General features: G+C 34.8%; 1 protein-coding gene across 1 annotated transcript in view; it reads right to left on the bottom strand.

Moving 5' to 3' along the window:
• The window catches only part of CDH18 (cadherin 18), a 349,770-nt gene that overhangs the window by 86,051 nt on the left and 240,741 nt on the right, over positions 1 to 22,978 (bottom strand). The window contains exon 5 of the mRNA XM_047860381.1: positions 3,417 to 3,604. Coding sequence (XP_047716337.1) covers positions 3,417 to 3,604 — 188 coding nt within the window. The remainder of the gene's footprint in view (positions 1 to 3,416; positions 3,605 to 22,978) is intronic.

Below are 22,978 nucleotides of genomic sequence, written 5' to 3'. Positions count from 1 at the left end.
GAATAATAAAGAAAAATTCACTAAACATGTCCCACTAAACAACCAAAAATGTGATTATTTGGCATAGACCTAGTATGGTTTTAATTGAACATATTTCATACTTTTTTCTTGTAGGGTTAACTTAAACTTGAAAAAATACTTTTATAACTTTCTATGTTTACTCTATGGTCCACTTCAAATCATTTATTAAATAAAATAATATTAATCTTTTTTCACACTGAACACTATGAAGATAGTACAGATGGCTTTTGCTGAAAGTCAGAACAAATAGGGTTGGATCCTTGAATTAAAAAAAAAAGGATCAAGTACCATACAGACTGCAAATTGATATGAAACCACAAGAAGAGAATCTGAGAAAAAGGCTGCTCAGAACACACATCCCTAGCTACAGAGGTTTATGGCGGAGGAAAGAGTGCATCAACTTGCATTCATCTTTATCTTTTTTCCCCCTTTCCACCCAGTCAAGCTCCATTAAACAATGAATGAAAGTTATCAAAGTGTATTTACAATGTACCACACCACGGACCTGTGAATTCAACTTGGCAATTTTCTGATAAAGGGATGATATGGACAGGAATGAGCAGATGCCCTGCAAACTGATTTAGAAAGCAGCCCTGATTTTGATCTTTGGGAAGATTAGCTGTTCTGCCTTGCTGGCTAAGGTGAGCTGCCTTACAGATTAAATAAAAAACCTGTTTTTAAAGGACTGTTTTATCCATTTCCTGCCACCTGAATGAGTACCTCTTAAAGGTTAAAAAACACTGGGTTACATAGGTTATTTTTCAAATTGCAGTTGTTTATAACATGCAGTATGTAGCAATAAAATAACTCAGATTAATAATCTTAATCTGGGGCACCTTGGTGCCTCAGTCGGTTGAGCATCAGACTTTAGGTCAGGTGATGATCTCACTGTTCCTGAGTTTGAACCCTGCATCAGGCTCTGTGCTGACAGCTCACACCCTACAGCCTTCTTCTGATCCTGTGTCTCCCTCTCTCTCTGCCCCTCCCCCACTCACACTCTGTCTCTCTCTCCCTCTCTCTCAAAAATAAACATGAAAAAGGGGCGCCTGGGTGGCTCAGTCGGTTGGGCTTCAGACTTCCGCGCAGGTCATGATCTCGCAGTTGGTGGGTTCGAGCTCTGCACTGGGCTCTGTGCTGACAGCTCAGAGCCTGAAGCCTGCTTCAAATTCTGTGTCACCTCCTCTCTCTGCCCCTCCCATGCTCATGCTCTGTCTTGCTCTCTCAATAAATACAACATTAAAAAAATAAATAAAATAAAATAAACATTAAAAATAATAAACAAAATCATAATCTGAAGGATCAAATAATTAGATAAACGCAAACATTAATACTTCTTGAAAGAAGTGTAGACTACATCAAAAAACTAATTCATGGAAGAAAGTGAAAAGATTATTTTGAACATATCATCATTACCAGTACCATTTGTACAACTGAAACTATTCTTATCTTGAAAAATAACTGTTGTGTGTGCGCACGATATTGAATAAAGAATGTTATTTAAATATATGTGCACGCATACGTACATAAACTATTTTGACTTTGTTTTTCACGAACATCATCAAATTGATTGAGGTCATACGGGGTGGTAAAATCCCTAGTGTTCTTAATTGCATAATCTATACTTGTATTTCAGATCCTGCATATATTCAAACCATCCATCAACCTCATTTTTTGCAAATATGCTGTAACTTCCTACTTTACAAAGACCTAGTGCTCAAAAAGCAAGCACTGCTCTCCTCCCCCAGCTCCCCCACACCAGCTGGATCATTGCAAACTTTGCAACCATTTACTTCAAATCCTGTTTGATTTTCTCAGGGATGGAGGCATACCATCACGGGTTGTTTCTTTCTACCCTTGATCAAGATCCTACACAGGGTCATCTCTGCCCCAGCCATCTTTTTAAATCCAATATCCTATCTTTAGTATCCTAAGTTTCTTGTCTCTATTGACCTTTTACACACCTGCATAGAAAACACACATTCAGTCTCTCAACTTCCAATTAAAATCCTCATTTTATCATGTACTCATTTATATGCTTTATAACATTCCTGGTTACAAATTCAGGAAAGAAAGATTAAAATGATAAAACATTTTAGGTGAAGACATCAAAATTTTACATAGTCTAGTGATGAATACTGTTCTGTAAGTATTTACATGCTCTAAATTGCAGTTTGCTGGGGTGCCTCCATGGCCCAGTTGGTTAAGCATCTGATTCTTGATCTTGGCTCAGGTCATGATCTTACAGTTCATGAGATCAAGCCCTGTGTTGGGCTCTGGACTGATAGCATGGAGCCTGCTTGGGATTCTGTCTCCCTCTCTTTCTCTGCCCCTTATTCACTCTCACTCTCTCTCAAAAATAAATAAAATGAAAAAAAAATTCTACTTTGTGGCCCCCTTTGTAGCATCTAAAAAATAAGTTAATCCTTAATTTTAGTCAATATAAGATTATATGTATTGGGAGAATTAATAAAATTGATATAGTTCAAATAGAAAAGTATATACAAAACACAAATAAGTATGCCGATAGATGACAAAAAGATAGATAGATGATAGACAGACAGACAGACATAGATTAATTCACTTCAGTATCTACAGTAGCATGCCAGGATAAAATTTGTCAACCTATGTTATAAATATATTCTACAGTAGAATAATCTGGAGTACTTGCTAAAAAGGCCAATTCCTTATCTGCACTCCAGTCTTTCTGAATCAAAATATATGAAGGCAAAGCCCAGGGATCTGAATGTTACTAGGTTTCCAAGCTGAAATCATTCAATATTTAAAGACTAAGACATTCTGCATTAGGAGTTATATTTAAATCTTTCTTTGCTAATATCTGTGTTCCATTTCATTTTTACAATGAGATAAACATAATGTACTCTTAAAAGCAAAAAGCAATAGATAGATTTAGTCCAATCACAAATTCTTTACAATGAAAAAGAGTCAGGGAGAAGGTTAAAGGTTCCACTAGAGCTGTCTTGATGAATCCATGACTGTCAAACAAAACCCTGTATCCTAGTGAGTGTTAGTGAACATGGTGAAGATTTTTACATTAGTCAGAAAAATCTCTTAATGTTACATAATTTAGTACAACATGAAATAATTAATATTTTATGCATTAATAGAGCATTAATAGAACTGGAATTCTCGATAAGCCTGTTGTCATGGTACATTCTATATCAGATCTTCCATATATATGTCATATATATATATATTTTTTTCTAAGACAGGATCCAAAAAGTCAGACAGAGCCATAATTAAAATGTAATTACATCTTAAAGAGGAAATATTTTAACATATTAATGACTTGACAATATGGATTATTCATACCATTATGGATAATTCATGGAAAAATGGGTGAATTGCTTAAATCAGAGAAAGTATGCTCTTTTTACCTTCTTTAAAGAAAGGATCCCTTCTCTGGTCTCTTTGTCAGTGGAGATGGAGAATATCCCAATACCATCACCATTAATGATGGAGTAGGTCATGTCAGCATTTGAACCAGTGTCTGCATCATTTGCCTTTATTTTCCCAACAGCTGACCCAACTTGAGCTGACTCAGGAACATACAGCTGATAGTGCTCTGAAAAATATTTCATATTAAAATTTTCTGATGGTAATGGGTTCACAAAAATGTAGTTTCAAAAGAAAAAAGGCATTAAAATGGTTAGACCACATATTCAAACAAACATTGTATTAAGTAATGTAGAAAATGGATGTGTTTTCAGATTTTCAATGTCAAACTGCTTAGTAGTGAAATACTAGATTACATAAATTTTAAAGTGTATGTAAAATAACCTATATAAAAATAATTTGTAGGGATCTTAATATAAAATATTTTATTAACTCTACATTCATAGGCAACCGATAAAAGATAATGAAGGTCAGATTTGCATTCTTATGTTGAGCAAAAACTAAATTAGTCAAGTATTAACGAAATCCCCAAAGCATTTCTCCTTCCATGTAGCATGCAAAATTAAAATATAAGAGTTAGAAAACTTGAAATTCAAAGTGAAAATAGAGAAAACAATATAATGTACCTGAAAGTATGATTATTATTCTGATCAATACACTTAAGTTTAATGAAATGTATAAGCCATGACAGAGAGACAGTAAACGTATTTATGCACTTAATTACCCTGTATTCCTGATCAGTTTCTAAAAAGAATTTAAAGTGGTTTTACAATAAAGTCTTGAATAAAATAAAGTCATCAAAATGAAAATAATGACTAACTTAAAGGATGAGAAAGATAAATATAATGACTACATAGGATGATGTCTTATTTGTGATTGAATTAATTTTACATATATATCCCATAGCCAAAAAACATTAAAACCCTATTGACTCTATAAATCTCATGATCCGATATGCAGACATATATTTTTCAGTATGTCCTGATACTAAATATTTACACTGAGAAACTTTTTTAAATGTCAGAGTTTGTCCTGATACTAAATTCCTCCTAGAACTCTCTTTATAGAAACTTATAAAATAGGTACTAAGAAACATAATGGTCACATCAGTACCATTGTTTTACTGACCAGTTAGAAACAGATCTATTAAAACAATTTATTTCTTATAGCAAATCTCAAATAACAATATGAATAATGGAAACCTTGAATGAAAATATAATTGTATAAAAGACTTTCAACCAAGACTAAATTAATGGTGATTTAACATTAGGCATGGATTTAATTAGACTATACAGATAAGTGAATGTGGAGCCTATATGAAAATAATTTCCCTAAGCCAATGTTTTGTTAGTTATGGTATGATAATATTTTTTTAAGTTAACATATCTGGTAAATGTGTGGAGTGATCTAGTCTGTTTCTAAAGATACAATTGTTTGTATTAAAGTTCTATTTGATTTATGTGTCTGTTTATTCAAAATTCAACAAAGATTTTTTTCCCAGTTCTCTTCTATAAACATTTGAGATGCTACCTGACATTATTTTTTAGTTCAATAGTCCTCACCAACTTAACATTTCCTGGATAGACCACCGTCCTCTATGAAACACATGATCCTCTGACCTTAATCATGTGGTTTTATCAGGATCTGTCATATTGCAGAACACTCTATCCCTCCTGACATATTTAATTGACCTGCAAAGAGCATGAGGCCCAAATTCTTACAGGACTTCACCTTTCTGCTTGCAGTTGATTTGTGAAAGGTTGGCAGTTGAGTCACAATGATTCAAACAGGGAACATTCCATAAAATGTGAGAACTGGAATGAGGAGAGACCTTTAGTTTCTTTTTGGTGGCAAAGGTATGAAATGTTGGAAGGGGTTCCTGACAATAGTCATGTTTCCAAAATTCATGTCGAAGTACCTAATCTCAGGGTAAAATTCAGTATCAGAAAGAAGCTATAATAATTTTCAGAATCTCTGTAAACACCATAATGTTCCTAGGCAGTTACATAAAATAGAGCACTATTCTATTAAAAAATTAGATAAAAAAAAGGCAAACATATCTCCTACATTTTCTTTCTATGGTAGAAAGGCTAGGAAGTCAAGTTCCTGGTTGCTAAGGTCTCTAAATAATGGCTTAACCTACCACAATTCTGTAAGCCTCCCAAAGGACTCCCACCCAATTAAAACTGGGATAAAAACTTACAAACAAAAGAAGTCATAGTTCACAGAAATACATAAACCAATCATAAAATTATTATGCTAGTGTTATTGCAAAGCAGGTTGTTTTTACAAAGAAAGTTACAAAAAAATTGTATAAATTAGTCATAAAAGACTCACATTCCAGGAAACATTTAGGCTGTGTCTTATAAGGGGAAGGATATCCCTGGAAGAAGATCATCATGTTCAGAGGAAGGCCTGATATTTGTTGATACATTCTAAGCATTGCAAGCATCGTACCTCTTCCCCATTCGCGATGCTCCATTAGGCAAAATAGAGTGTATTAAGATTAATATTTCAATATTTATTTTTTCATATAGTTGCGAGTTTGTGAATTGTAAATAGTATTCAAATTGTCTCCTAATAACTAGAAAATAGCTGACAGGTAAGATTTATTCAGAAGTCAGAAGATGTTTAGAATATTTTTTAGAACTTCTAAGGACTGTATAAATAGCCAGGTACATAAAAAATACTATAAAATTCCAGGACGATAATTATGGTGAGGCTCTTGAAAGAAAAATTCAACAACACAGCTTCATTGAGGTACTGTTGGTATACAAAGACCTGAACATATTTAATATGTACAGTTTCATGGGTATAAATACACAAAATACTGGCAGTAGCATCACCAAAATCAAGTTATTAATTTTCTTGTGTCTTTTGCTTCTGTTTTATTTTGCTTTTGTGGTAAAAAGGCTGAACATGAGATCTACCCTATTAACCTATTTTGAAGTGCACAACACTGTATTGTAAAGTATAGTTACTCTGTGGTGTGGAAGATCTCTACAATTTATTCATCCAGCATAACTGAAATTTTATGCCCATCGAAAAACAACTTCTCATTTCCTTCAGTCCCCTGCCCTTAACAATCACGATACAATTCTATGCTTCCATGAGTTTGACTATTTTAGATACCTTGTATAAGTGGAATCATGTAGTATTTGTCCTTCTGTGACTTTAGATAATGTTCTGTAGATTCACCCATGTCACACATGGTGGACTCTCTTCTTTAAAAAAAATATGTTTTATTTATTTTGGAGAGAGACAGAGACAGAGACAGAGAGAGGGAGCGAGTGAGCATGGGCAGAGGAGGGGCAGAGAGAAAGGGAGACGCAGAATCTGAAGCAGGCTCCAGGCTCTGAGCTGTCAGCACAGATCCTGATGCGGGGCTTGAACTCACGAACCGTGAGACCATGAACTGAGCCGAACTTGGATACTTAACTGACTGAGCCACCCAGGTGCCCCTATTCTTTTTCAAAAGTCTGCGTGATATTCCACTACACACACATATGTGTGTGTGTGTGTGTGTGTGTGTGTCTAGAATGATAGAATGATAGAATGATGGTACCTCAGTTTAATAAAGGTCATAATGATAAGCCCATAGCTAACATCATACTCGAAAAATCTACTTAAAGCAATCTGCAGGTCAATGCTATGCCATTTAAATCACAATTCTATTAGCATTTTTTTTCACAGAAATAGAACAAATCTCTGAGACTAGGGAACTACAAATGACACAGAATTGATGAAGCAATTGAGAAAAAAACAAAGCAAGAAGCGTCAAACTTCCTGATTCCAAAATATATTCTATGGCTACGGTAATTGAAACAGTATGGTACCAGCATAAAAATAGACATATAGACCAATGAAACAGAATAGGGAGCCCAGAATTAAACCTATGCATATAAGGTCAGCTGACCTGTGATAAGGGTGCCAAGAGTAAACAGTTTCTTTACCAAATGGTATTAGGAAAACTAGATATATGCATCCAAAATAAATTAATAAATAAATTGGACCTCTACATTATAGTATACACAAAAATCAACTCAAAATGAGTCAACAATGTAAATGTAAGTCTCAAGAATGTAAAATTCCTTAAAGAAATAAAGGTGAATACAGAAAATCTTGACATCAGCTTAGCAATTACTTCTTGGATATGACATCAAAAGCACAAGCATCAAATGGGTGGGGCTACATCAAACTAAAAATCTTCTGCACAGCATAGGAGACAATCAACAGAATGAAAAGGTAACCTACAGAATGGGGGGAAACACTTCCAAACCATAGATCTAATAAAAGGTCAATTTCCAAAATATATAAGAAACTTCTACAAGTCAATAGGAAAAAAAAGGGGAATTAAAAAACTAGCAAAGCATTTAAGCAGAAATTTCTCCAGAGAAGACATATAAATAGCCAAAAATTACATAAAAGATGCTCAACATCATTAGTTATCAGGGAAATGGGGAAATGCAATTCAAACATATATTTATTTAGTTAGTTAGTTAGTTAGAAAGAGTGCAAGTGCGGTAAGGACAGAGAGAAAGAGGCAGAGAGAGAATCGAAAGATCAGCTCAGAGCCTGATGAGGGACTTGATCTCACAAACCATGAGATCATAACCTGACCCAAAATCAAGAGTCTGATGCTTAAGCCACTGAGACACCCACGTGCCCTCAAAACTACATTTAGACATCACCTCGCACCTAGTAGAATGACTATCATCAAAACACAAAAGATAAATGGTGTTGGTATGGTTCTGGAGAAACTGGAACCCATGTAGACTCTTGGTAGAAACTTAAAATGGTGCAGCAACTATGGAAAATAGTATGGAGTTTCCTCAAAAAAAAAAAAAAAAGTAGAACTACTATATGATCCAGCAATTCTACTTCTAGGTACACATCCCAAAGAATTAAAATTAGAATCTCAAAGAGATGCCTATATTAATATGTTCACTGTAGCCATTAATCACAATGACCAAGATATGGAAACAACTCAAGTATCCATCAATAGGTGAATTGAAAAAGAGAATGAATAATGATCATCTCTATAAGATAAGAAATATCAGCAAATTGGAAAATAAAACCTCTGAGTGTGTGTCTGTGTATCTAAGGTGATATTCTAGTGAGAGAATTATAGGATTAATAGAAGTAATTGGAAATATATATGCACATGTATACATGTATATATATAATGATAAATGGAGATTAACTTAATGACTTGGATGGACATGATAATAAAGATCATAAAGAATATAAAAAATAGACTTGCCATGAATTAAATAATTTCAAAGAATCTAAGATCTTTGGGACCAGGCTCCTTCTAAAGAGCCTTGTGTGTATTTAAAGCTTACGCACTTTATTAATATTTGTGCTTAACATAAACATAACATTCATATGCACATTTGTAACTTTAATCCAATGTAGTATACTTATGTGTGACATTTTTAGTATAGTGTGATTAGCCATGGGAGGAAATATATTGAATTATTCTAAAATAAGAAAAGATATCAGACAAAACTTACTCTAAATATTAATTCTAACAAAAATGCAAATACCACTCATAAAGACATATAACATATAAAATTACCTTTAAGAATCTTAAAAACTGAGAGCCTATAGTCCAAAAATAATTATATATTACATCTCTGTATAATAATTGCATATGAACCTTCATTTACCTGTTATTTATGAAAGCTGCCATTCCTTATAGGCTTGAAGAACATTTGGGAGAAACTTTAAAGGGTATGATTCAAAATGTAAATATCTGACTAACAGCCTGAAGCTATACCATTGCTATACATGATATGGCTCAATTGATAGAGTCAGTATACTATATAGGAAAAAAATTCACTTTTAACTACATAAGATTAATAAAGGTCATAACTCCTAGAATCTTGGAATACATGGTGAATGACCTTTTGCCTTTCATATTATTTTTACTCTGTAATTACTCCCTCTGGGAAGAAAAAAATACCCATCTTGGATAATTTATAGTACAGTCTAATCAGCACTTCTGTGGTTGCCAAAATATCCCTCAGAGTGCTCGGCAAGTTCTCCAAAAGGTTATATACTGTGTAACATTATACATTTCCAAGGGGATGGAAAAGGATTAAAAAACCCCACTGAGATTGTACTTTCACACATGCATATAAGCCCACACATAGTGTGTATGTGCATACAAACATGTTATATGTATGCATATCTGCATTTATGTATTAGTGTGAAAGAGAGAGAGAGAGAGATCATGCATTCAATTCTTAGAAATAAATTACATAATTGGATTTGTAAAGACATACACAAATTTAAAACAAGAGACTTAATTCTTAATTACCTCTATTGAAATTAAGGGGAGAGTTTTCCCAGCTCCCTCCTTTTTCTTCAAACATTTACTAAAGAAAATTTGTCATATATACATAAACACATATATATATATATATATGTGTGTGTGTGTGTGTGTGTATACACACATATATATACACATATATACACATATATATGACATATGATGTATATAATATGTATATTATACATATACATATGTATACATATGTATACATATGTATATGTATAATATATAAGTGTATACACTTATAATGTACTTATACATTTAAAATAAATTATGCATTAAAAACCCAAGTCATGCAATATATGGAATTTTTTGATTTTTTAAGTTTAGTTATTTTGAGAGAGAGAGAGAGAGAGAGAGAGAGCGCACCATGGAAGGTCAGGGAGAAAGGGAGAGAGAGAATCCCAAGCCAAGTAGGCTCCCTGCCATCAGCCCAGATCCCATCGTGGGGCTTTATCTCACAAACCATGATATTATGACTGGAGACAAAATCAAGAACTGGACATTTAACTGACTGAGCCACCCAGGCACCCTTCAATAAATATTTTTAATATTTACTTTTGAGAGAGAGAGAGACAGAGTACAAGTGGTGGAGGGGCAGAGAGAGAGGGAGACAGAATCTGAAGCAGGCTCCAGGCTCTGAGCCGTCAGCACTGAGTCGATGGGGGGCTCAAAGCCACAAACTGCGAGATCATGACCTGAGCCAAAGTTGGACACTCAACTGACTGAACCACCCAAGCGCCCCCCTCAACACGTTTTTAAAATGCAGGAGTTTATTTTTCAAATTCTTTAGTAAATAAAGAAGTCATTGGGGCACTTGGGTGGCTTAGTCAAGTGCTGAATCAAGGCTTCAGCTCAGGTCATGATCTCACTGTTCAAGGGATAGTGCCTCACCTAGGGCTCCACACTGTCAGCTTGGAGCCTGCTTGGGATTCTCTCTCTCCCTCTCTCTCTGCTTCTTCCCCACTCACACATATGCATGCTCTCTCTCTCAAAATAAATAAAATAAAAAAAAGAGTAAAGCAATCATTCTATCATTTTACATGTAGCTCTGCTTTTATAAAATATAATTACATCTCATAATTGTGCGGTCCCAGCACACTCATAGTAAAAATCTTGGTTATATTTACATGAGCTATGACAAAACAGCCTCAGTTGTTTTAATCAACTATGGAAGGATATTCTATCTGAATTCTGTAGCAGAAAAGAACTTTTGAAAAAGAAAAATCCTTCATGGTTATACTAATTTTTGTTTTGTTGAGGGCTGACGTAGCTAATGACTTGACGTACAATTGGGGGATACAAAAATATCCCCCAAACCAACCACTGTATCCACATTCACACCATGATATACTGTGACGAGATGGGTGTATGGTTCAGCAGAAGAGAAAACTAGTCACCGATTTAATGCTGTTCGGTGAGCTCTTTTCTTTCACTCCCAACTTATTAATTATTGTCATCTTTATAACAAATATTGCCAAGATGGGTTTAGTTTTGGATGTTGTCCTAATATTAAAACCTGTTGAGATGTTTTAATCTGAATCCTCTTTGTTTTTCAAATCATAAAAGTTTTCTTTCAAGACACTTATTTCTTGTGTTTATTATTTTTTTTAATTTTAGAGAGAGTGAAAGAGAGCACCCGTACCGTTGAGGGAGAGGGGAAGAAGGAGAGAGAGAAAAAAGGATCCCAAGCAGACTCCATGCTCAGCAGAGAGTCCAACACAGGGTTTCATCCCACAATGTGAGATCATGACCTGAGCCAAAATTAAGAGTCAGATGTTCAACTGCCTGAACCACATAGGCACCCCTATTTTTTGTTGGTTTTCAAGGGATATTTACACATCATAGTTTCACTCCCTGTCCTTCCCACATCCCTCTCTCTCCTTGTGTGCTGTGAAAAGATTTTTCTCTTTTCCTTACTTTCGTTATTTTTGTATCAGTTTTTAATATTATTGACTCTTTTGATATTTATTGCTTCCAAGACTGATTTTAATTAAGCATTTTCAGTTTTGTAGAACTCTTAGGTGATTTCTTATAGCTCCTTTTACACATTATCATGGTGTCTCTTTTTGTTTTTAATTATTTCAACAAAAATACATTTACATCCAAAACTTCAAGCATTCGTTTTCTACTATATTGAAGTTATTTCTGTTTCTATTCTATTAAAAATTCTAACTGGTTCTAAAAAGAAAATTGAGCGTTTATAGTTGGTATATCCCCAGATTTCTGTAAAGATGATCTTTTCTTTCATTGCAATAATTTCATATGCTCCTAACATTCTTCATTTTGATCCAAAAGTTTTTTGTAACCTCTAATCTATTTTATGCATAATTATTATTGTAAATGTTTTTAGAATACCAGATAACCTGTAATTTCCCTATGTTTATATCTGTTGCTTAAAATAATTTAATGTTTATCTAGTAACATGGATCATTTTATATTTAGTGTATTTGCTTTTTGAATCTTTCCTTCTTCTAATGCCATGAGACAATCATATTTCCCTTTAAAGCATAAAGAAGATATAAATCTTAGTCCAATTGTAAAGCTTCAGGATGCCGGTCTATCTACTTTCACAATGACGGTCAACGTTGACGGTCAACGACACCAGTGCCTTCATTTTCTAATGTACGACACACATATGCCCGGTCCCAGGGTACACATGGGTGTGCTTCCTAAGTGCTCTGTGAAATTCACTACATCTATTTGTCAAACCAAATGGATATTGATATCTGTTTTTTCTGCCCGATTCCAATTTTTTTCTTTAAAAGTTCTTCATTATTTATGAAATTGTACTTGCCCCTACGAAATTTTGGGTCAGCCAAGGTTTGTCAGCTTGTTCAGTAAATGTCACTTCCCTCATGCTGGTGTAATTTCAGGTACTGCAAATACGGTAAACAAAACAGACAGAAGCAAACAAAAACAGACAAAACATCTGTATAACGTGTACATTCTTATGAGGGACAGAGAAAATGGGAAAAATATATGATAAAAAATATATACTATATTACACAGTGAGAATTCTAAAAAATAACAGATGTAGTATGTTTATAAGTCAGCTATTTATGTATTGATTAATCACCAAAATAGTAACTCAAAACAGCAAATATTTAATTCTATCTTGCATTATATGAAAACTATAAGGATATAAAGAAACCACCCCCCTCCCACCCAAAACAGTTTGCATGCTTTGTCTTCATCAGGTCTTGGATTATCCGTAATCCTATTTAGGCACTGGTTTTAAAAACTAAAGGTTTTAACAAACTTCACCAATATTTGAATTGTAAACGAAGTCTCTTTGACTAATTAGACTTGTTTATTTGGTATGTTATGTTCTGGTATAAGGTCATCACTCAATATTCAGATTTTTGAAGTATTATATGTCACAGAAATAACTGAATTTCCTTGTCAATTGCATTATAATGAATTCTCAGATCTTTAACCATTCAATTTTTGGGTATTTTGTCATTTACAATTACTGTTCTGATGCTCTTGAGAAATGTATTCATCTTCAAGGTGATTCATGAAAAGGACTTTCAACAAATACAGGTTTTTGATATCTTTAAAATCCTAAAACTAAAATGGGTAAGAATTTCCAGAACTGACTAAAAGGCTACATTAAACCTGATTAAGAATTAGTAGCATGGGACTAAATGAATTGAGGAAAATGATTCTAGTTTTAGTGACTCTTATTGGTTCTCTAAGGTTTGATCTTCCAGATTAAGGAAACTTTCTCTTAAGATATCTATGATATACAAATTCTGATAAAGTATTCAATTGTGAACAAACTGAAGCATTTAACTTTTCTCCCTGCCTCAAACCTCTGAAATTCAAAAAGTCTCAGTGAGTATGCTTTCTTTCATGACAATCCTTTTTCCTAAGTTTAATAAGAATCTGTTTTCTTTGTAAAAGGACACCAGTAGAAACTCTGGTTATTTTACCAAGGCTTTGATTTGAATGTCATATTTGAAAAAGATATGCATAGACTCAGATATGACTAGTTAGCTTTAAGGACCTAAGGTTAACTTTATGAAACATGGAGCTATAAAGCCCATTGGAAGTGTTGGCCTCATACCTTTCTTATACAGTTCCCAGCAGCCTTACCAGCTGAGTAAAGAATGTCACTTCCTGGCAGGTGCAGGAACCTCAGAATATTTTGGGGATCTTGAGAAGAGGAATTCACCCAAATCTATAGGTAGTGTAGGTATGTCTGAGGGTATTTGGATTGACTTCTGGTCTAGAGAGGCTACTAAAAGTTCAATGTAAAGATTCCTTACAAAAAATTCCAGCAAAACAAAATTTTAAAGATCTATATTGCTGAGCTTATGCAAATAATTAGGCCATGTTGAAACTGAACCTGTTTTACAAACAAAATAGTCTTGATTTGACTATATCTGGAATTGATGATAATTATAGAGAGAAAAATTAGGCCTCAATAACACGCCTTTGTGGATGTTCAATTCTAGTTCTGATTGTCTTTGAATATTGTTTGCCTTAGCTAGACAACTTGGGGTAATCTTCAGAGAAATTGCCCAATAGCTCATGTATAGAGAATCTTCATGCTTTTTATTCTGTGGGGATAATAAAAGGACCCATGGGCATATGATTATTTGAATAGCTGGACATGGGATGGATTCCCCAACAATTGCATAATTCAACTATCACTTTGACCAATTCTGTATGTCTGGAATGATAAAATAACTCCTTAAAAGCTGAAGCATACCCCACTCTATAGAATTAACTATGGACTTATGGCCCCATTTTCCTTAAAATTGGATTGGATGATGCACTTCGGATGCCCACATCCCCAGATAAGTCTTCTCCCACTTGCCAGTGATTCCTTGTGATTAGGATATTGTTAAGTTTAGAAATAAAAGAAAGATGGCTTCTTGATGGTTTTATCCCTTAGCCATTTTTTTTTTGTCTCAGGAGCTATCTCTATTGATATAAAATTGCCAATAGAGCCTTTAAGCCAAACATAATATGTCCACCTTTAAGCTCGACATGCAGTCATCCACAAATACAAAAGGTACTCCTCTAAAACCCAATGGACCTTAATATCCTGACTGCAGCTCAAGGAGGAACCTATGCTTTATTAAAAGAGTGTAATGTATATACTCCAGATTACCACAGAAATGTGACAGGGTTACTAGAAGGCATGAATACTCAAATTGGCACTTTAAACAATCCCTCTATCCTTCAATGATTGGTTAAACTCCTGGACTGGAGGAGGATTTTGGTCAACTATCATAGCACTCTTATTTGAGTGAAGCTTTCCTTATGTTATTCTAATTATGTTTTGCTCTTTTCTCCCATGTCTCTCCATCTGGTCATGAGACTCCTTTACTGACATAACTTCAATCCGACAGATGATCCTTTTCTATTCGGGATATCCATATATACTGTCTACCTCGGATTCAGCTGCCTTTGCCTTTCATAATTCCTGTATATCAGTCCCCAACTGAGCAGTGTTGACCCGCATGTAGGGACATTTCAACATCCCTATTCAGCAGGAAGAAGTTACAGAAGATAAGACATTCCACTCTCAGCAACCTTAAAGATTTAAGGGGCAAAATTGTTTAGGGGGAAATGATGTAGAGAACAAAAGAAAAAAAATAGAAAAAATTCAATCTCCTTATAACTTGCAACCCATTGACAAATACTTGAGAAAGGTAGAGTGACTTTCCTCTAGGAACTCACCTGCTTTCATGCTAATACTTTGCTAGATGCAAAAGGTAACCTTGGCTTGACATTAGCCCAATCTCCAGGGTCCTATAAGTCAGTCTCCTTTAACAAATCAAAATCCCTCTGGAAATTTTCTTTATCTCTGCCCCATAAGATTTATGTTAGCGATTTATCTTCCAAACATATGGTCTACTGATACATATCTTAGGGTCTCATGACATGCTTTACTAGACAGTAGTAAATGATCTAATCTTTTTTTTTTAAAAAATGATGCTTGTTTATTTTGAGAGAGAGAGGGAGACAGTGCAAGTGGGGAAGGGGCAGAGAGAGAGGGAGACGCAGAATCTGAAGCAGGCTCCAGCTTCTGAGCTGTCAGCACCTCATGGTCCTGGAACCATTGCTTCCAAATTCCTTAAAGACTTACCTAAGCCCCACTAACTCAAAAGTATATAATCAATTATTCCTCACAATCCCAGTGCAGCACTTTCTGCCCAGGTGCCCTGTCCCATGCTTTAATAAAAACCACCTTCCTTTTTTACTCGAAAAATAAAGAAGGAAGGAAGGAAGGAAGGAAGGAAGGGAGGGAGGGAGGAAGGAAGGAAGGAAGGAAGGAAGGAAGGAAGGAAAAGAGAAGAAGGGAGGGATGAAGGAAAAGGAAAGGAAGAAAAGAGGAAGGGTGGGGGAGAAAGGAAGGAAGGAAGGAAGGGAGAGAGCTAGGGAAGGAAAGAGGGAGGGAGGGAGAGAGAAACAAAGAAAGAAAGAAACTATGATTCAACTATCACTCTGCTAGGATAGGTTCAATTCCAAATGAATTTTTATTCCAGAATATGATCTGAAAAAGCCACCTTTGGGAGGAGGCAAGATCATGAACACAGAATTAAGCCACTAAAGTGAAGTTAAAGCTTCTCTTCAAGCATGGTATCTTCTGTTGGCCAAAGTCATTGGCAAAGTACAGAATTAAAACACCAGGGACATATTTGCCATCTACAGCAAAACATAATGAGAGAAGGAAAAGAATTAACCATTGTGAACAAATAATACAATCTATTCATATTCCATCCTCCAGTCACAAATATCTGTGTGCCTCTTATGGATAAAAATCCTTTCATCTGCTTCCTGATACTCCCAAATCTCTTTAAACCATGGACCCAGGCTTGAATTTCAAAATCATGTGAAAGTCATACCAGAGCAGGTGTCTTCTTGATCTAGAGACCACTGAATTAGAAAGACATATTATTTGCCCACCACCTTTCAATACACAATTAAGGATAAATAAGGACAAAATAATAAAAAAAATAAATGCCCTAATTAAAGGAAAAGAATGCCAATCATTCATGGCAATTCAGTAATTATTCTGTGCAATCATTACAAGAATTCCTGCCCCTAAAGTTCTGAGGCTAACTTATTTGCTGAATCCTTTGCATTTTCAACCCTCAAAGTCATGAAATTTCTGGTGTCTTCCATCTTTTTCATGTTTACTAGAAAATAGGCCAATATTTTTTTTTCTGTACTCATCTCTTTGTTGTAGTATCTAATCAAATGCAGCTTATAGCAATCAACTCACATTACAGACATGCTTTCATAAAACCTCTTCTGAAGCCATGAATTCTTTAGGTACATTTTCTACAATATCAATTATCTCATGAAAATGTTACCAAAGCAGAACACAGTCATTTTCAAGCATCCTATAAGCTTCACTTCATACGCTTTTCTTCTTCAAACACAATGTCACATAATTTGCTGTAGTAGTGGTGGCAGGGATGGTAATGGCAGTGGCGGTGTTTTGACGGAAACTTGCTTCCAGAGAGATACAATGTAGTATGCATATTCACTTTGTTTATTAGTCACTTTCTATCGCTAATTAATTCTATCTCAATAATTTATAAGCACAAACATTATTTATTCTCACTTTATATATCAACTCTGGCTTGGTACAATTCTGCTGGGCTCTGCTGTACTCACCTGTATTAAGCTCCAGTGTTTTCTCATAAGACTGAAGGAGTAGCTTCTTTCTAAATGATGTTCTTATCAGAGTGGAGCCAAGAACAAGAGAATTAAGCTAAACCACAAGCTTATTAAGGTTTATGCTCAGATGTGGTTCAAACCACAATCTTTCACATGCCATTGATCAAGGCAAATTAATTAGCCAACCCAAATTCAATGGGAAAATATCTTCTACTTATAGGAAAGCATGTCAAAGGTGGGGACAGAATGCAGAATTGTGAACATATAATTAAATATACAAGTGCAGGTAAGACAGATATCAAGTAATTGAAAATGAAAGGTCAGTAAAATTCTATTCCAAACAGAATTTTTTTAAGGAAATAAGACAAGTGAGAATGAATGTTGTGAATGATTGCAATACAAGACATACATCTTATGTAGTTTTCCAGTGAGGTTCTCTGAACAGTGAACTCATTCTTTTTGTTTTAACATATATTTTTATCTCTTCCTCATTTTTAATGCAATTTAATAGGTTAAAGATTTCTAGAGTAATAATTATATTTCATCATCTCATCAATTTTGAGAACAATTTTCTACTGTCATATGTATTCTGTTATTGTTGATGAGAAGCCCATGGTGTGTCAAATTCCTTTCTTTTTGTTTTTCAAACTCTACATTTCACCATAACACACCTATGAGATAAAATTTTTCCAACACACTTGAGATTTCTTACGATTATTTGTTTAAGGTTTAATATCTATACTTATTCTTGAAAACAGTCTAGTTTATTGTTTTTTTTAATACTGTCTCATCATTCTCTTTGCTGTCTTCCTCTGAAACTCCTATTATTTTACATTAGAAATTTGTTTTCCTTTGCTATGTATTTTAATCCCTCTTTTTTGTTTGTATGTTTATCTTTAGCCTTTCTTATGCATTCTGTCTAGTTTCCTCAGACCTGTCTTCCAATTTATGTATTCTGCATTCAATTGTATCTAATCTCCTATTTGCCCAATTTTTTAAAGTTCTCAATGTCAATTTTTAATGTCAATGTCTATACTCTGGCTTCTGTTGACTGGCAAGTAGTTTTTCCATTTTCCATTTCAGAGAAAGCTCTGGTTTCATGCCAGATATGTTATTCTAGTAACATCCTAATAAATTCTTATAACTGTACACTTCCTCCATTTTCTAGGCCTACAAAGCTAAAATGCCAGCTGCTGGAGCCTGCATGCTGCCTTATTCTCCCTCTAGACTTCCATAACATCAGCTTACTAATTTGCCACTGTTTCAAGCGCACTTACACTACTATAATCACATGGAAATATAAAGTCTACTGGGAGAAAATTTACAATTATAACAGTAGCAGAATACATGTAATTCCCTAAACTCTCATTATTCTAGAGTATGGCACTCACGCTGCACAGAACTCTACAACAGAGGTCCAGGAGAAAGCATCCCTGATTCTCAAAATGTTCTCTGTATTTTCAGCATCAGGGAGTCAGAGAGCCCAGAAGCACCTACACAAATATGCAAGTGAAAGCTTCCTAGATGAAGAGGAGGCCATATTAGAAAGAAGGAGATTCAGGAGGACCTAAGTGGCTCAGTCGGTTAAGTATCTGACTCTTGATTTCGGCTCAGGTCATGATCTCACAGTTTCATGAGTTTGAGCACCATGTGCTAACAGTACAGAGCCCTCTCTCTCTGCCCCCCCCCCCCATTTTCACTCTCTGTCTCTCTGAAAATAAAAAAATAAACTTAAAGAAAAAGGAGACTCTGAAGTTCTGTAGATGTTGCCAGTTTAGACTCTAGTGCTAAGTCATATGTACTGAGCCAACCATTTTCTACAATACAGAAATCAGTGTTCAGATCCACCAAAATTTGTCTCTCCTCATCGTTTAAATGTAAGGTCATTTTTCCCATTAGAAGCTAATTGCTATCAGAGCAAAATGTTGATAATTTATACACCTAAATTTCTTTTCTTATTATTATCATGAAGACTGGATAGATAACTTTCACAGAAAAAATTGAAAGTGTGTGGAGAGAGGTGGTTTTTTTTGTCCCCCTAAATGAAATGTTTGTTATATCAATTCTACTACAGAATGTATAGCATTTTGATGCCTGGGATTATTTTAAGGTAGGATTTTTGTCTTATCTGGAAAAGTTAAATACATAGAAACAATTATGATTTAAGTGCCTGGATGGGAAGCTTGGGCTTGCTGAGATCTGAGGTGGTACAATATGTGTTACTGAAGTTTATGCACCAAGTTACTTGTAATATATCAATAAAGGATTTTTTTTCTTAGCTTTAATATATGTAATTTCTAAATTATAGTCTACCTCATTAGCAAGTTTCAAATATATCTTTAAATGGTGCTATAATTATCCATTTTGGTTTTAAGACTATGTAATTTTATATGGCAGAGAGATACAGATGTCATTATTTCATATTTCTGTTTCTGAATGTGCTATAATTTCCTATGCCATATGTGATCCTTTTCACATTATTTCTTAGACTGTATCATGAAATGCTAATGATTAGATGAAGTACATTTAAGAAAGCAAGAGTTGGTGTGAATAATAAAAGGGCATTTGATTCATTGAAGCTTGACCCTTCAAATACACTTTTTTTTCCCCCAGGATAATACTGATTTAATTGCTTTTAAAAAGACCTTGTTTCTTTCCTTCAGTAACTTTGCCAGATGAGTAAATAAGTCATTCTCTAAAATTAACCCTGGGTCCCAGCCTACAAAAGCTGTAATCAATTTGATAATTATAATTATTATGACTAATGAATATTTTTCTTACATTAATAGCATTTACTTGGGAATGTGACAACTTACATAAGATAAATATTTATCTATTGTTGATTCTGAGGGAAAACTGATTGACTTGTAAGTCTTAGGCTGTGATATCTGACTTATCCAGGAAGTCTGACATTATAGATAAGATTAACCAGAAAGTTTCTAAGTCTCTGCTTTAAATTGCTTTACAGAGCAGATGCAGTTTACATTGGAAATTTAAACTCTCAAATTTAAAAAGACATACCAAGAATCTGGGAATTTCTTGCATCTGAAAAACTTGTATGGAATCTAGATCGTTAAGCATTACCTTAAGCTCTGGTGGCATTGTTTTTACTATACGAATAAAGAATGACTACAGCATGCACGTTACAATGCCACACATTAAAAGAACAATTTTCTGATATTAGAATTCCACTGTACTCTGAAAGAGCATCTTTTTTTTAAATATATGAAATTTATTGTCAAATTGGTTTCCATACAACACCCAGTGCTCATCCCAAAAGTGGAAGAGTATCTTTAAAGTTGGTTGACCTAAAAAAAAAATAGGTAAATAAAGTAAATAAAACTGGCTATCCTAACATATTTGGTGTCACCATGTGTAAACATGCACTACTACAAAGCGGATTCTCCTGTAAGAAATTTTTCTTTCAAAGGACTGGTGAAGTGGGCCACTTCTCTTTTTTAGCATTCTCTCACTTTTATTCAGAAACGTGACTCATGAAATGCTGAAAAAATTGTAAACTTATAAATTCTTTTTATTTTTTTAACGTTTCCTCGTTTTTGGGAGACAGAGAGAGACAGAGCATGAGTGGGGGAGGGACAGAGAGAGAGGGAGACACAGAATCCCAAGTAGGCTCCAGGCTCTGAGTTGTCAGCACAGAGCCTGACACGGGGCTCGAACCCACGAACCGTGAGATCATGACCAGAGCTAAAGCTGGACACTTAACCGACTGAGCCCCCCAGGCACCCCAAAACTTATAAATTCTAATTGCAGATCATTCCTACTATTTTTCAGCATTCTGTGAATAATTTAAAAGATGATTTGTAAAGACTAATTAGTAACAATCACATAATTTCTCAGTAATATATGCTTATTACCCTAAGCATGCATATCCATACTAAATAGGGTAAGCCAAGGGAAAGGAATCTATAACTTTGCCACAGCATACAGCCAAAGAGATTAAATACAAATCATAAAATTATTGATGTTATAACTGGTAAGTTTCTAAATAGACAATCTTAAATTATTTCAAAATACTCAACTTTAAAATTGGAATAATGCCACATCCTTATTTATTTATAGCTACTACCTTATATGAAAGAATATGCTCCATAAGTATTTGTACCTTTTTTATTAGAATAAATATATAATTATTTTCAATTATTCTTATTTTATACACAAAATCTCATAATATTAAGTAAACACACTTTGTATCTACAGAGCTGAATAAAAAACTATAATAGACCAATAACTTGCAGGTTTTACAGTTAATTTGAGAATTTCAGCCTTCTTTTGAATTCATAATTTCAATTTAGCCATATTTGATGAGGGAGCCTGGGGCAAGCTAAAGGCAAAATACAGGCTAACAGGGCCCCTCCCCTCCCCCACACAAGGTGGGATGTGTGTGACATTCCTTAGATATTCTTGGCTACCCAACAACAAAGGAGAGGGTTTAGGTGCTTGCCCTTGTGATGTGAGAAACCACAGCATATGAAAAATTACATCCCCTTACTGCCTACAACCCATTGACAAGTTCTTGAAACTGGCAGAGTGACCTCCCTTTAGGAGCTCAGCTGCCTGGATGATGACACTTTGCTAGGGGCAAAAGGGAAGTTTGGCTTAACATTATCCCAACCTGGAGGATCCTGTCATCTACTTCCTTTATCTCAACTGCCCCAAGATATATGCTGGCAATCATACTCTAAGCTTATCGCCCCCCACTATACATTTCAAGGGTCTCATGACTGAGGTTTTATTAATAGTAATAAGTGATGTTTCCCCAGCGACAGCTAGCCCCTAAAGGTCCTGGAAACTTGCTTCCAAAATTCATTAGAGAGTTACTCTATCCCTGACCTCTCCCACCTGAGGGTACATGATGAGTTACCCATCATGACCCCAGTGCAGTTTGTCCTGACCACAGATTCTGTCTTCATACTTTAATAAAATCACCTTTTTGCACCAACAACATCCTCAAGAATTCTTTCTTGGCTGTCGGCTCCAGACCACTCCACCATCACCCCAAAACTTCATCAATATTGAATATCAAATTGATATGCTATTCATGTATCATCCATGTTCTTTCAATTTAAACATCAGTGGGTTGGTCTTTCCAATCAAGATGGTGAAGTGATATGCATCTGATGCACTCTTCCATTGAATACAGCTATAGAAACTGCACAATATACACACAATGACTGTTTCAAGCCATTGGAGAGTATTCAATGTAAAAAGGCCTGAAAGAGATGTGATCTTTGGGAAAAAGGAAGAATGACAACATGAATTTTTATACTGACAATGACTCAGAGCATTTTTTAAAAAAATATGTAGTGCTAGGGGAAAGAATCCAAGCAGCAATTATATAGTTTCTGGAAGACAGAGGTTGGGATTCAGGGCTGGCATAGTAGCTTAAATAAGAACAAAGACACAGAAAGGAGAAACCTCAGAGAAATGGTCCCAGAAATGTGAAAGCAATATTTCTGCGATAATTGCAGATACATATGCCACATGTGCACATGTGGAGACTCCAAGAGACCAAGAAAAAACAAAGCTGCAAGGCGC

The sequence above is a fragment of the Prionailurus viverrinus genome, chromosome A1, assembly GCF_022837055.1.
Source record: "Prionailurus viverrinus isolate Anna chromosome A1, UM_Priviv_1.0, whole genome shotgun sequence".
In the NCBI taxonomy this organism is placed as follows: domain Eukaryota; kingdom Metazoa; phylum Chordata; class Mammalia; order Carnivora; family Felidae; genus Prionailurus; species Prionailurus viverrinus.
Note: the sequence above shows the minus strand (reverse complement) of the source record. Positions and strands in the feature narration are given on the sequence as shown.